This window comes from Diceros bicornis, chromosome 17 (genome assembly GCF_020826845.1).
Source record: "Diceros bicornis minor isolate mBicDic1 chromosome 17, mDicBic1.mat.cur, whole genome shotgun sequence".
Taxonomy (NCBI): domain Eukaryota; kingdom Metazoa; phylum Chordata; class Mammalia; order Perissodactyla; family Rhinocerotidae; genus Diceros; species Diceros bicornis.
Genome location: NC_080756.1, coordinates 24,641,089 through 24,657,939, shown reverse-complemented (window position 1 = coordinate 24,657,939; position 16,851 = coordinate 24,641,089). Strand labels below are relative to the sequence as shown.

The 16,851-nt window shown below is 38.1% G+C and overlaps 1 protein-coding gene across 4 annotated transcripts in view; it reads right to left on the bottom strand.

Moving 5' to 3' along the window:
• NELL2 (neural EGFL like 2) overlaps positions 1–16,851 on the bottom strand; it is a 349,420-nt gene that overhangs the window by 118,362 nt on the left and 214,207 nt on the right. For all 4 annotated transcript variants that reach the window (XM_058558457.1, XM_058558453.1, XM_058558456.1 and 1 more), the window contains exon 14: positions 16,066–16,191. In XM_058558457.1, coding sequence (XP_058414440.1) covers positions 16,066–16,191 — 126 coding nt within the window. The remainder of the gene's footprint in view (positions 1–16,065; positions 16,192–16,851) is intronic.

Here is a 16,851-nt window from a genome sequence, read left to right as displayed (position 1 = left end):
TTGCCTTTTATGGATACTATTTGTTGTGTATTGCTTCCTATTAATTAAACTTGTATTAAAATTTAAAAAAAGATTGAAAAACAGTATTATAGTATGATTCCAATTTAATTTTAAAAGGTACACATGCATTGCATGCATAGATAAATGAATAAAATGTTATTTCTAAAATATTAGCAGTAGTATCTCTATGAGATGAGATACTAGGAGGTTTTAATTTCCTTCCTCCTCCTTTGGGCTTTTCTGTATTTATTTTACTGGGTGCATCTATTACATCTGTACCAGAAAAAAAATGATACATATATAAAAGAAAGCATGTGGCAATATGAAAGCAGCGAATTTAGGGTTTCAAGTAAATGTGGTATATTTAAATTTACCAATGTCAAGCTTTTTAAAATATGTGTGTTTGTTTTCCCCTGAATTTCAACAGTGTTTCTATTGATAAATATTATCAAAATTCATTTTGGTGGAATGGTTCTATTATGTGCATAAGGACACATAGATCTTGTAAAATTAAAAAGAAAAGCTTGTCTGTACTTTTAAAAATACTTAGAAGACTATAAAAAGGGGTAAAAAGACGAGTAAGAATTTCTACTTGGAACAATATCAATCAATTCACCAGGGAAAACCTAATCTAATCAGGGAGATGTTTGATAAGATAAGACAAACTAGAAAGGAATAATACCGGAAAAACATTTAGGTTGAAAGTGCCTCAAATTCACATTTACTACTGTTACAAACGAAGATTCTGCTATTATTAGACTATCAACACAGAAGCCAGTGCAGGGAGATTAACAACCTTATTGTATTCCTCTGCAGGGATAATCTTGGAATAACACATTCAGGTCATTATATTGCAGTAGAAGAAAAAATACAGACAAAATAGGTTTGGTTTAGCAAAGTGCAATAAACATGAGTAAGGGGCTAGCAGGACTGACAGGGATGAGTTCATTGTGCGGCAGGTAACTTGAGTTTAATTTTGTATAATATATCCAAGATAAATTCTAGGCAATGTAACTAAGAAATGAAAAAGAGCCATGGCAATCACCTACTAGTATTTATAAGGTATACCCTAAAGTTTTCAAACAGAATCAGGTAAGTTCGGCAACTGGATGTGACAAAGGAGAAAAAGTCTTAATTTAATTCAGGCGCAGCCTCCTGGTGAACTATTTGATTGTCAGTCTTCCAAAGGAACTAATAAACCCCATAGACATCCTGTAACAGACAAGGTAAAGTATATATATACACAATATGCCACACTCCCTAATATATTTTTTCTTCTTTAAAACTCTGATGTGATGTGCTTCGATGCTCTTGGTAGCTAGTCAACAAATATTTGTTGAATGCGTTAATGGACCCAAATCTCCCCTGACACTCTTTCATCAAGCACCTCCCAGGAACCATTCTGGGCATCCAGTAATGAACAAAGTGGACCCAGCAGACATTTTCCCTGCCTTTGTGGAGCTTAAAGGAGCTGGGTAAAGAAAGGCAATAAGTAAGAAAAACACACGCAAGGGTTTGTGTGCATTAGGTTAGGAAGGAAACATAGTAGGTGAAATGATTGAGAACCATATGATTGAGGCTTTTCAGGTGGAGTGGGCAAGGAAGGCATACTTAAATTAAAACCTAAAGGATGGGAAAGAGCCAACAGTTCAAAAGGAAAGGGAGGAAAATGGTTCGAAGTACAAGGGACAGAATATGGGTAATTCCTGAAGAAGAAAGTGGCTTGGCATTCCTTCAGGAAATAAGAAGAGGCCGCTGAGACTAAACATGAGAAGCAAGACACAGAGTGAAATGAGATAAGGTAGGAGAGGTAAGGAGGGACTGCATCATAGGTTTGTAACGAGGAGCTACTGATTGCTAACAAGCAAGGGCATAATATGGCCCAAGTTTTGCTTTTAAATTATTGCTCTGGCCGCTGTGTGCAGAATAGACTGGAGACAGCAAAAGCAAATGTGAAAAAGCAACATGGTGGCAACAACAATATGGAGACTTAGACTTGTATAATGGGAGGGAGATAGAGACAAGAGTCCGGATTTGAGTTCTTATTCTGAAAACTGAAACAAAGGACATGTTGATGAATTGGGTGTGGGAATGAGCAAGGAATCAAGGGTGGCCTCAATGTCCTTGGCTTTAGCAAATGGGTGGTGGCTGAAGCAAAAACGAGTTAGAGCGGGAGAGAAATGTTTTCTTATTCTGAATTCCAACTTGTTCCTTGGGTATAATAATGTCTTTTATAGTTGAATAATAGAATACAATCTTATTTATCTGGCTAATCATCTGTTATTTTACAGTCATTGGAGGCACTTCAAACATGTAATACTTTTAATCCTTACAATACCTTTATAAGGTGGGTATAATTTCTCCATTTTACCAAGAGAGAAAGGGCCTCAGGGAGGTACGGTAACTGATTGAGTCTCCCAGCCAGTACGTGATAGGTCTCTCATTTCCTAACTCCTAACCAACATTTTCCTCCCTCATTTCTTTTTCTCCTTATTCATATCCATCCTTATAATTTTACACAAGCAAATGGCCGTAGCATATTGCTTATAACTCTGTTAAGCAATCAATTCATATCGTCTCTTATTAATTCTAGTTAAATGACTAAATGAATACATTTCTACCTCTTCTCATAGATTAAAGTCTCCAAGGATACTTATATTTGTATCATCCAAAACATCAAGCACATGTCCTCCAAAGAGCAGTTAATAAATATTTAAAAAAAAAAAAAAAAAACACTTCTGCCAGGCACTGCTGTAAACTTCTTACATGTATATTAACTTATCTAATCTTCACATCAAGTGTGAGGTTAAAAAATTATTATTTTCATTCCCATTTTACAGAAGAGGAAACACAGGCACTGAGAGTTAAGTAACTTGCTAGAGGTCACATGTTAAACTGCACAGCCAGAATTCAAATCCAAGTGGTCTGGCTCCAGAGTGCTGCTTTTGAACAGTACTACACTGTCTACTGAATATGAAGTCAAGAGTTCAACTTACGGAAAGGATTCAGAGAAAAACACAAATGAATGGAGCTGAAAACCACTCTTGATCCATGCAGCTATTTTGATTGCTAAGTCAAAATACTAGTGGGATGCTTAATCTTCTCCTCCCTGAGTGGTCCTATTACTTAAAAGCTTACAAATTTGGCATGTTACTTAAACTTCCTTAGCTTCAGTTCCTTCATATGCAAAATAGGGACGATAATAATAATATTGATCTGAAAGATGGTCAATAAAATTAAATGAGAAAATGTATATAAAGGGTTTAGCATTGTGTTCAGCACATAGAAAACACAAACAAATGTTAGCTCTTGTTATTAGCACAGTGCCTTACGTATGTGTTCAATAAGTAGTTGTTTAATGAATGCCTGGCTTTATGAGTTCTGCTGGAGAAGACGTACGCAAGTACAATAGCATATGCCCATTCTCATCATCCAGAAGGGAGGTGAGATTACTAAAAACCAAAAGCATGGAGGGAAATGCCAAGGAGTGGGTAGCAGAGTCCCCTCTACAATTCTACCTCAGACTGGCTCTGATATCCTAATGGACATGAACTCGAGGATGGTGACACTTGGAGCCAAAGTTCACAACTACATGTTTGGCTCACATATTTTTACTCTAGGGATGGTTTTGCTTTCCTTAAAATAATGGAAGAAGACAATAGCCAAATGTTCTTTCCTCTCCTTATCTGAATAGGGTTCTTCCACTTAGAATACCTGAGAAGCCCAAAACACAGCTTTCTCATCTATGCAACAGGGATATCTGCAGCATCGGGGCTGTTACATTAATTAAATATCTAGCACGTGGAAGATCCACAACATGACAGCTATATGTTCCATAAAAATGTGGTCTAGCTCTAAGACCTGTGATTGAATTCTGTTGATAAAACTACTTCTGAAAACACAAAAATGCATGGATCATGTGACTGCTTTAGCTAGTCACTTGTTTGCTCTTGTTCTAATATAGATGGGATACCAACTTTAATTAATTAATTCAAGAAATATTTACTAAATTCACCAAGTTTTACTCTCTGGGTGTAGAGATGAAAAAGACATAAAGCCTGTCTTCAAATAACATATAATTTAATCGGGGAAGACAGATGTGTAAACAACTAACTACAAAACCAAACAGATTTAATTAAAAGCTATAGAAATGCAGATGAAGAAATCTATTGAAAATGTCATACCGTGACTGGGAAGGTGAATACTGAATCTTCCTGAGCTCCATGCCATTAGCTGCTAAATTAACTCGCCCTCTCTAATAAGAAGACTCAAAGAAACTTCATACAGGTGAGATCATGTTTTCTGAGCCATAGAAGGTGAGTAGCATTTCAATAAAGCAGAGAAATAGGTAGAGAAAGCTGTTTTGGCCAGTAAAAACCACATCAGCAAAGACAGTCTCAGAGAATGCTATAATAAAATCTGCCATAATGGGGTAAGTGGGTAATTACATGTTGGATGTAACCCCACTATATGGGAGAGCTGGGCAGAAGCAAGCAGGGAGGGTTATAGAAGGCTAGCCTCTGGGATTGACACGTTGGGAACATTGAAGCCTTTTCTTGCTAGAAGGCTTCGGGACATGCTCTCTACTGAGTGCTTGCAAAGCTAAATATGCTTTGAATTGAACTGCTGAAGTCTCAGAGGATCACGAGTCAGTTACTTCCTCCTTCTCTTCTTCCCCCGAACCCCCTAAAAAGCTAAGAACTTTAGTTCACCCAGTTTGAGAACAGGGCCTGGAGCCAATTATATCAGCATTTGTATTATAGTGTGGTACGTTATCAAGGGTGGTCTAGTGGGTAAGATTCAGCAGCACACTCGCCGCCAAGACCTGGGTTCATTTTCTGGTCAGGGAACCACATCACTAGTCTGTTGGTTGTCATACTGTGTGGGGGGATGTGTTGCTGTGATGCTGAAAGCTATGCCACTAGTATTTCAAATACCAGCATGGTCACCCATGGTGGACAGGTTTTAGCAGAGCTTCTAGACTAAGACAGACTAGGAACAAGGATCTGGCCATCCGCTTCCAAAAAATTGGCCAGGAAAACCCTGTGAATAGCAACAGAGCATTGTCTGATACAGTACCAGCAGGTGAGAGGATGGTGCAAAAAGACCTGGGCAGGGTTCCGCTCTGCTGTACAAAGTCGGAATCCACTTGAGGGCACTAACAACAAAAACCTTATCAAGTTTTGCCGTACAGTGTGGTACCTTATCAAATTTTACTGTAATTAGTTTCGCAAAGCAGAAGCAGCCCGTGGTTTGTAGAAGGATATAGTTGGACATGAAGTTGGAAAGGTAGGCTGCTTTGCTAAGCTGTGTGAGTGTCATTCTGCAGGCAATGAGAAGTCATTGAAGTTTCTAGAGAGGTAAACGACTACAATGGATAGGAAGATAAAGCTGGTGACAAAGTTGCAGTCATAATGAAGAGGCAAAAAATTACAGTGAGATAGTCAGTAGTATATCTAAAATGTCCAGGTATACACAATGAAAGTTTGAACTGAGATAGTTACAGTGAGAATAATAATAATGCCATGTTATATTTTTATAATGCTTTGCAAGGTATTCAGCATTCTTTTCTATATAGTCACACCATAGAACCTACATCAACTGAGCAGATAAAGGAAAAAGGACAATATAGATTTCTTTTTCTTTCTTTTTTCTGCATATTCAGCATCTCAACCACTCCTCTATTTTGGAAACATCATCCATTGTGTGAGTCTTAGGAGGCCAGGCGCTCCTCCCACTACGGAAGCCAAAAGAAGGCAAGACACTCTCTCCCCCGGCCAATCTCCTGCCACTTGGCAAATACACAGCCGTGTGACATAAACTAAGACAACCACAAGCTTCTGTCAGGAATTCTGAATGTAGAGTGGGTGACTGGAAGGCAGAGACATAGTTAGAATTCATTTTCAATGCTGTATGTCCCCACACGGCATCCTGCAGTGGCCCCCAGCAGTGGGAGTGACAACAGCCTGTGACTGCCCCATCCTGAGAAAATTGTTCAGCTTCGAAGTCTTCAGTGATGCTTTGGTCTCTGCACATTTTCCAGAGTGCTCTTCAAGCTTTATGTGTATTCTTTGAGCCACTTACACCTTTCCAGGAAATTTCTTTAAACTTAAGACAGCCAGAGTTTTTCCTATTACTTGCAGCTAAGAGCCTTGACTACATACAAATCATATTTTCCCCCATTTGCTGACAGGAGAGTGAGATTCAGAAATGCTGAGAGTGGCCTGTGAACACAAGGACAGTTGGTAGGCAGCTGCTCAGGGCTCTTCCCACTACGTTCTATCAGTTGTTTATCACTGGACTCACCAGATTCTGCACAGACACATGGAAAGCTTTACCACTAAAGGAGGGGTAATACCACTAATTATAATGTAGGCAAAGAGAAGTCAAACAAAAGCAAAAGCATCATTAACATCAGCCAAGCTAAAGCCTACAGGCCCAGGCTCAAACCCTCTTGCAGAGACTTGCAAACAGTAACATATCTTCTTTCACTGATGAACTCACAGTGAAATCCTGCAAACTGAATCTAGGTCGTATTTACATTCTGTGTAATATCCCGTCACCTTACAAGCCATTGACTGCTACCCCCTTTTGAAAGATATTATATCTGTCAAAGAATAGACTGGCCATTAGAAAACAAAACAACATCCAGTATTCAACAGTGTCACTTCCACGGAACTTTTCTAGTTTATCAACAAATTTTATGTGTTTTTTGGTCTAAACAATTTGCTCTGTTATAAACTTTGTAATGAACTAAATTCTTAGGAGTTTTAAAAATTGACCAACTATCTGAAACTACGCTATAATGGTATATATATTCTGCTTGTGACTTCACTATTTAAAGTTATTATAATTTAATTTTACAAGGAAAACCAATACAGACGAATTCAAAATTTATTAAAGTGTCTGATGGTTCTTATGGGGTTTATTTCAATGTGATTTATGGATTTGGTAGGGACATGACTCATAAAGAAGCCAAACCTTTGACATTATTTCTATAGTAAAATCTCCATGGCTTAAGATGACCATATTTACGATCACTTTAATACTATAAATCATAGACTGCAAACTAAAAAATACTCCAGTTCATGAGTCAAACAGATAAAGTAAATAGATGAGGCAGACTGGCTATAAGAATTCTGGTACCCAGTGTTTTCTTACTGGAACTGCTGAGTCTCAGCGACCAGCGAGATGAAGACTGGTGAATTGGAAAGACCCTCTTCTTCTAAGAGGGTTGCTACTATTCAGCTGCATATGATAGTTGAGGGGCAGCAATGGAGATCCAGAATTATAGAGAACCATCTGGAAATTTGGCTGGGAATCCAAATTTTCATAATGAAATCTTTTGACTGTTTAAATGCTGAATCATTAAAATGCCCCAAAAGCCAAATATATCAGCACTGAGAGCCAATTGTGGTCCATGGGTCACTAATTTGTGACTCAGATATAGTCTTGCTGGCATGGAGCCTTCCTGAATTAGAAGGTCATTCTCAACAACTGCATTCCATTCTGAAAATCTATGGCAGTAGCAATCCCCCAAAAACCACTTAAGTCTACAAAATGAATTTTTTAAATAGTGCTTTCAAAATTATTGTCTGCCAACCTCCTTCATGTTATTAAGTTCAGAATCTTTTAAAAAGGAGGCAAATGAGAAATGTACTATATCATCATTTGATTTATTATGTTTTGGGCAAATGTATAGTCTATTTCTGCATGATTTTGCATGTGTTTGTGTTCACTAGAAGCAGACTAGGAAAATATTTTAAAAATAATGAGCACCCATAACTTTTACGCCAAAACCAAATATGAAAAAAAAAGCAACTCCATCATTAAAGTGAAGAATTTGGGCATAAATATGAACTGGATGCCCCCTCTTCTTAATAGACTATCCCTCTAACTCTCCCCACAAACACTAGACTTGCTCTAGAATTATTAGAATTGAATTGTTGCGCCTCAACAATTAGAAAAGAGATGGAAACTGAACATCATTTTTAAATATAGTTTTGGACAATTCAACAGTGTTAGCTATACTAATAGTGTATTAGTCTTCTATTGTTGCCATAACAAATTAAACTCAATGGCTTGAAACAACATAAATTCATTATCTTATAGTTCTATGGGTCAGAAGTCCAACATAGGTCTACCAGGCTAAAATCAAGATGTCCACAGCGGTGCATTCCTTTCTGGAGGCTCTGTTTTGCCTTTTCCAGCTTCTAGAAGCTGTTCTTCTAGAAGCTATTTCAGCTCATGGCCTTCTCTCCATCTTCAAAACCAGTAATGTTGCATCTCTCTGACCATTCTTCCCTAGTCACATCTCTCTCTGACAACAGTTGTGAAAGGTCCTTCTCTTCTAAGGACTCATGTGATTTGATTAAGCCCACCTGAATGATCCAGGATAATATCCTCATTTTAAGGTCTCTAACCTTAATCAGATCTGCAAATTACTTATCTACATCACTTTTGCCATGTAAATTAACATATTCACAGGTTCTGGGGATTAGGATGTGGACATCTTTGGAGGGTCATTATTCTACCTACCGCAGAGAGCAACAATAACAACAACTATTACTTATTAAGTGCTTACTATGTTCCAGCTGTCACGCTATTTACTTTGCATGCTTCATCTCATTTAATTCTACAAACAACATATAAGGTATATAATATCTTTCCATTTTAAATATGAGAAAAACTGAGGCTAAAAGGTTAGGTAAATTGCTCAAGATCACAGCTAGTCAACAGCAGAACAAAGATTCAAATCTAAGAAGCCTGAATGAGCTATTACCCACGAGCTAAAATACCACAATATGTTCATGGAGAAGAGGGGACCAGGGAGAAGATTATGATTTGATTTGGACAAACCAAAGAGAGAGGTTCTATTGACCTCTTAGCCATTTCCTGTCTCGTTTTTGTTTTTTGCTGTTGTTGTATTTCATAACATTTAATGAATATGTATATGCAAATCTGTTGCATAAAAATGCCTCAGGTAATGGTTACGATTTCATTCTAGAAAAATTCTAAAATAAGTTCTCATTGGGCCACACTGAAAATTTGCTTTTACAGAGTTCCAAGAATACCGACAAAGCATTCTGTCTTCTTTGAAATGAAATATCATCTTGATTCTAGGTCTGCATTGATTGTTAGAAGTATCATCAATTTAATAAACAACTTTTCAGCAAAAAAGAAAAATAATATAAAACAAAAACAAAATATAGCATTGACACTTCAATGTGCACATCTCAATTAGAACATGCACAGACTGACTGAAATGTTTCAGAAACCATAAAATGTGTCTTAGAATTTTCCACGGGATTTTCTGGCTTTATCTCTTACAATTCCATTCACATTAAACTTGCTATTATATAACAACCTATACTTTTGTCCCTACTTTTCCTTTTTCCTGAAATGTCTTCTCTCACTTCTTCCTCTCCTGAAATGTTTGTTCATCCTTAAAAACCTCAATTTAAATGTCACTTGGTGATATATGCCCATACCCAGGCTTAAGCCAGATTACTCACTGCCTCTTCTGGGCTCCCCACAACTCTCTGCACATTTCTTTGTTACAGGATGTACCACAATGACTGTAATGATTCATTTACACTATCTCCATCTATTAAATTGGACAATAACCCTACCATGTACCCATATCAAAGCTCTGGTGTAAAGATAAGTGAAAGAAATATGAGACATCTCATGAGTTTTTCACAATCACTCACACACAGTTCTTACACAACGTATTTTTACTACTCTCTCTTTACTCTTGTTCTTCAACCTGGTGCTCTTAATCAGTCCTTAACTGAAGGGAGTTAGTTAACTATGTGTAATATTCAATGTCTGTAGTAGGCAGCCTTCAAATGGTCCCCAGTGATCTCCACCTCTTGATATTCATGCCTTTGTGTAATCCCCTCCCTTTAGTATGGGCTGGACCTAGTGATTTGCTTCCAACCAAGAGACTACAGCAGAGGTAGTAATAGGAGGTCACTTCTGTGGCTAGGTTACAAAAGGTGGTGATTTCCATCCTGCTAGCAGGCTCTGTCTTACTGGTTTTGATGAAGCAAGCTGCCATGTTGGAAAGGCCACATGGCAAGGAGTTGAGGGCAACCTACAGTCAATAGCCAGTGAGGATCTGAATCCACCAACAACCACATAGGTGAGCTTGGAAACCAATCCTTCCCCAGCTCTGGCAGACATCTTGATTGAGAGACCCTGAAGCAGAGGCCCCAGCTATGCCATGCCCAGATTCCTGACCCACAGACACTGTGAGACAATAAATGTGTGTTGTTGTAAGCTGCTAAGTTTGGGGTTTATTTGTTATGCAGCAGTAGATAACTAATACAATGTTCTACCCTTTGATAAAAGAACTTTAAGCAAAAGGAAGCCTCTTATATGGCATCAGAAGTTATAGGAAGAAAGTACAAATCACGAAAATAGGCGGCACCAGACAGACAGTAAAAGCACTATCCAAGCAGTCAGTGTGGCTCGTTGCCCCAGCAGAAGCACACAGGAGAGACAAGGTCCTGATTTGAGAGAAGAAACTTACCCTCAGAGCCCAAACCCACGACCTGGATATGATACGCTGGGATGGGGAGGAAAGGAGATCATCAAGAGAATGTGATGTCCCCAGAGGGTTACACACCCACTGCAGTATTAGATCAGCAGCAGAACAGGAAGATGAACTCTGTTCCATGGAGCATTCAAACGGTAAGGAGGCGCAAGGATGGTCAAACTTTCATTCCGACTAACACGTCAGAGCCAACAATCAAGGAAGGAAATGAAAGGCATCTGTTGAGTTTCAACTTCAATAATCCCGTCCTCCACAGGTGTCTGTTGCCAAGACACCACTATTATTACACTCCTGGCATGTATAATCTTTTTATTTCTCTATATGAGTTTTCAGCTCTATGCTTTTCATAAAAACCCCAAAATAAAACTCAAATAATATATCCATTTGGGACAAAGGTGAATTAGAGTTTACTGACTAACCAAGTCAAAGCAGGTGAGAGTGGCTAATGAGGCGGCTCCCATCATCTCAGTGCTCAGGAGAGCTGGCACAGAGGCAGGCTTGTGTGGACACACACCAGTAGGTGCTCTGACGATCAAACCACGGCAGGGCTGGAGGTGATACATGGATATGATGGCTGCGCTGGGATGCTGCATAAAGGCTCTAACAAGCCTGGAAACTGCTACATTGAAGCTGGTATGCTTCCCCCACTCACTGACAGATTCAGATAGCACAGACTCCTCTCTAAGCTTTTCATCTTTAAAAAGGCAGTTCGGCTCCGGAGCCTTTGAGCCTGTTCCATTTTGGGCTGACTGCTAATTGTATGCGTGCACATATGTGTTTCAGAAAAGAGATAAGCACATTGCCTTGGCCTCCTCACTAACTGCGCAGACACGTCTCACTTCTGTTCTCTGTGAGTTTTCTAAACGTGGCATGAAGTTTTCTAAACATTAACCCTTTCCTGGTAACCACAGTACACATTCTTCTAGAGATGCTTTCTTGTTTTTATTTTTTTTATTTTTTTATTTTTTTTGTGAGGCAGATCAGCCCTGAGCTAACATCCATGCTAATCCTCCTCTTTTTGCTGAGGAAGACTGGCTCTGAGCTAACATCTATTGCCAATCCTCCTCGTTTTTTTTCCCCAAAGCCCCAGTAGATAGTTGTATATCATAGTTGCACATCCTTCTAGTTAGAGATGCTTTCTTGATTATGTTTATTTAAAAATACCTTTTCATTATTAACTGAGTCCTGGGGCTTGGTTTTTTAATTTGCTTTTGTGGTTATGTTTATATTTTCAAATTACTCAATAATAACAACACAGTGTAATAATATATAGTGAGATGAATGAAGCATCATTAGTGTTAGGGGCCATATTTTAAATTTTAAAGCCTAAAGTTGTCTGATTTTCATGTTTTATGAAATATGTCACAATTTTATTATATTTTGCAATGCTGATTCCAGGAAAAGAAAATTCAGAGTGGTCGTTCATAAAAATGCAACAGTCTTTCCCAACAGTCATGGCAACTAGTGGCCAGATGGTAGGATTGTCTGATTGCTGATTGTGATTCTTTAGAAAAGAAATCCACATACAAGCAGTCGGGCTCATAAACTCTGCCCTGCCTGAGAACTGAGCAGACTCACTAATTCTTCAGGGGTCATATTCTCGACTCCGGGCAGATGAGTATCACAGTAGGGCCCTGGACGCATGCATCTAACTCCAGGGCACCCCAATCTAACACTCAATTACCAGAACAAGAGGAACCTCCCCCATCCTAGGAAGTACAACAAATCCTCCTACGGAAGGCATTTTTCTAACTTCCAGAGAAAGTGTTATTCAGTTACACCAAGCGTCTCTTTCTTTTTTTAAGCCCCTATTCAGAGGTACATAGTAAGCAGAGTTGAATAAACAATAACATGCTGAATCCATTGCTCCAGCAAAGCTACCTACTTTACAAAAGATGACTCAGTTGAAAAGTAACCATAGAAAAGTGCCCAGTTGAAAGAGTCCCAAGGAAATAAGACATTTACTCAAGAGGAGAGCTAGTCTGATCACAATAGGAACAACAACAAGAGTAGTAGCTAACATTTATTAAAGATTTCTTCTGTGATAGGCTACTAAAGTGCCAAGGCATTTGACAACTAAAACAACCTTGTTATTTAGAATTTTTTTGTGAACGGTGATATATATGTTTTCACTCCCTGTTTGTTATTGTTGTTCTCTCTGATCTGTGATTTTTGTGGCCCCCTCTCTGCCATTGCCCTCATTTTCTTACTTCCTTTAGTATGTATACATCAGTAATTATCATGGCGCGCATGCGCGCGCGCGTGCGCACACACTGAATTATCTGTCCTGTTCTGTACTTGTGATTTTGATAGATCCATCGAGAACTATTTTTAAACAGCTGATAAAAAAAGTTATTTTTAATCCATACAATAAATTACCAGCTTCAATTTAAATTCTTTTTTGAAGAATGCAGAATAAAAAAGAATAATGTTACAGCCGCCTTTCCAAAATATCATCTCTTTAAACACTTTAGGCAAATTACATTGCTTGAAAAGGAACTTTAAAGAAACACACACAAGGCAGCTATTTGAGGCAGGGGCATGCATGGGCTACAATTGACTTAAAATCTTGGCTTCGGTTGCCTAGTAGTAAACCTTTCTCTTTAACGTTTTGTGCATAACAGTAGCCTCCCAGACTCTTTTAAATGCTAGGAAACCAACAGTAATAAAGAAAAGTGAAGAGAACTTAATATCATCATAAAATTCACTACTCTTTCTCCATAATCACCAAACTAAACAAGCCTGACAAACAGGATGACAGTGATGATTAAAAAAAAAAATCAGTATTGACATGTTAGAGAAAAAGAAGTAACTACAACAATGAGATCATAAAATGTAAGCACTAGGAGGATTCAATGATATAAAAACTTAAGTACTTTCAGAAATGAAACTCCTTGGGGAACACCAAAGGAGGCTCTTTGTTTAACAACAGAAGTCAAGTATCTAATAGAATTCCCTGTGCTTAGACATTTTATGGACCTGCTGTGATGTGTGACATGGATTAAAGCCAGCATCAGAAGGTCCTGGAAGAACAGAAGCAGTCAGGATCAGTAGAAAGCATATTGAGCAGGCATCAGGAGAGTGTAAGTTGAGAGGCCCTAAGAAGTCCCCTCTGCCGCCTCTGCTGAGGCCTGCAATTTTACCTTTGGAGAATCATTCTCCTAGGTTAAGGTAAGAACAGGGGTTTGATAAGAGAAAGGAGAGGGAAGAACTTGGGGGAGAGTGGGCCCTACTGAGAAGGGGTCTCTTTTATGGCCAAAAGCCAATAAAAGGACACTGGGTACCATGAGAAGCAAGAGAAGGCATCACTATTTGGGGCCTCAAAGAAACTTGAAGAGGAAGAGGGAAAGATAAAAAGAAAGTGTACGTCTCACAATTTTGATTGGGTGATCCTAAAGCAAAATTTCTCACCTTTGGCTTTATTGACATTTTGAATCATATAATTCCTTGTTATAAGGGGGGCTGTCTCATACTGGATATCCTGTGCAGGATGAAGATTAATGACTCAGTTGGAAAGTAACCAGAGAAAAGCGCTCAGGTGAAAGGGTCTCAGAAAACTAAGACATTTCCTCAAGAGGATAGCTAGCCTAATAATAATATTATAGGATGTTGAGCAGCATCTCTGGCCTCTACCCACCAGAAGCCAGTAGCAATACCCTCCCTCCCACAGTTGTGACAACCAAAAATGTCTCCAGACATTTTCAAATAGCCTCTGGCAGGTGGGAAGGCAAAATCACCCCCATTTGCCATCCACTGCCCTAAAGGATCAATTTACTTCCTAAGCTGGGCAAGACCATTTCCCATCCATTCTACTGGTCCACCCTTCCCATTCTCCTGTTCCCTCTCTAACGAACTGCACAACAGTGGGAAGATTGCAGGCTCATCAACATACACAAAAAATAATCAAACCTCCTTTTTTAGTTGTAATCATCAGAGCAGAGAGACGTATTAGGATGATCTGAAATGAATGCCTCTTCACTCAGAACATCTTTGTCCTTTGATAAATCCGAAACTCTTGATTCCATCTTTGTTTCTAGAGATATTTTATTCTTTCTCCATTACACAAGACCAGTTCCAAGAGGAGATATCCAGTAAGACTCAGAAAGATTTGCCCAATTTAATTAACGCTTATGTGAGTGAACCAAGAAAGCATTAATCCAGATAACTAATCAATAAACTTTGTTATGCATAAAAATTATTTTTGTAATCAGAGATACTGAAGAATGGGCTTCTAACATCTTGGTTCTTGTGAACTGAACCCCTTTCCATCCATTCCCTTCCTTTTCCTTTGTTTTTTCTTTCTTCCTTTCCTTCCTTCCTTCCTTCCATCATCCCTCTATCCCTCCCTCACTCCCTTTTCTTCCTTTCATCCTTCCTTATTCCCTCCATCCTTCCCTCCCTTCCTTTCTTTTTCTCTCCTTTTAGGTATATCATGCTTTCCTCTGTGAGAAAAAGAAAGGATGTGAGAAGGACAGAGATTATGAAGCATTAATTAGGGGGAAAAAATAACACCCTCACTGGAAGGAAAATTATATTAAACTGCTGCATCATTTGTGCAAATGGTGCAACTTCGTCATTAGTGTAACTGTATAATAGTCAGAGGTCCAGAAAATGTGATTTATATTTCTCCTACTGATTTCTGATTTAGGATTATTATTATAAGATCTGTAGGGGAAAAATTTCTCTTAGAGTTGAAGGTAATGAACTGAAACAATCTATAAGAAATGCAGTTTAATTACTGCACATTATAAATTGAATAATGTATTTCTACATAAAATATGAATCTTTTCCCCTTATTTATTTTTGTATGGTTGCAAATTAAATGGTGAATAACATAAGAGCTAAGAATAAGGAGGCTTGTCTTCTGGCCCCTGTTTGCCTCTCACTAACTGTATGACCATGAGTAAGACAATTAATCTCTCTGAGCCTCAGTTTCCCCATTTGTGAAAGTTAGGAGATTGGACTAGATTACCTTTAAGAATTCTTCTGTCTCCAAAATTTTATGATCATGGGGAAAATGTAACTCAAAATATCTGAAACTGAAAGGAAAAAACTGCAATTCTACCAACTATGGAAGGTAATTACTCTGCAGCATACATAATTTCTATGCCAAAGCTACAGGGTTATAAAAGCAAAAAAGCCTTCTTTTATTGATCAAAGCTCTTGACTATAAAGTAATGTGTATTGCTCTTAGATTCTTCTTTAAATTAGAACATCTATGATGAATTTTCAGAAGGGATAAGCAAGTTTGATTTGGTTCTTTAGTTTTTCTTTACATTCCTAACAGGGAGTATAAAACTTACCCAGAGCAAGCAGGAATTCCTTTCCTTAGAACACATTCAGAACTAACTACGGAATCAAAAACCATCTGCTTTAGCTTATGACTTGTTTTGTTGGAAGGGAGCATTTATAGCATACTCATCCAAAAATTAGAGTTATAACAAACCTTTAAAAGTAAATTTAAGGCATAGAAAGATTTTATTTCCTAAATAGCTACTGTTTACCTGTACATGAATAGTCATCAATTCTGATGTATCCAGTTCTGCAGACACACATGAAAGAACCTGGGGTGTTGACACACATTGTATTCTCTCTGCAGTAATGGCGCCCTTCAGCACACTCATCAATGTCTGTGAAGAACAAGTAGGGCAAAGAGGTCAACAGTGGCCAATATTCTGGAGTTCTCTAAAATTTTCTTTGGTGGGGAGAGGGCAATATTTACTAATTGAAAAGCATTTTTAAAAAAGTATTCAAAACATCTCTAACAGGAATGTGTGATGTTCAAATGACAGAAACCATAAGAGTTTTTTCCCAACAGCTCTTGCTGCAGTTTCAAAGATGTCTTGCATAATTTTAAATATATTTGGAAACTTTCAGTGCATTCATGTACCTATGTTTGATAAAATGAATCAAAGTAGAAAGATTGGGCTGCCTTAGAGTCTTGGAAGCTTCAATTACTAAGCCTACCATATATCATTTTTTGATTCACCGACTGTTCTGTACCTTGGGGAAACCCTGCAAGAGGTAAATAAAGTGTCCAATATATACCAGAACTTGAATAACTTCACTTAAAGATATGAAACCAATCACAGGTAGTTTATTAGAGATACAAGAAGAGATATAGCTATCCCAGTAAGTGTCTGAACAGAAATGAAATTACAATGTGGAGACCTGATATAAATGAGAAGTTGTAAAACAGTAAAATAAGATATCATATTGAGGAACTTCCATAGTAATTCACACAAGTTCTGAGTGCAAAAACTTACAGATGCTAAGCCAGAATAGGCACA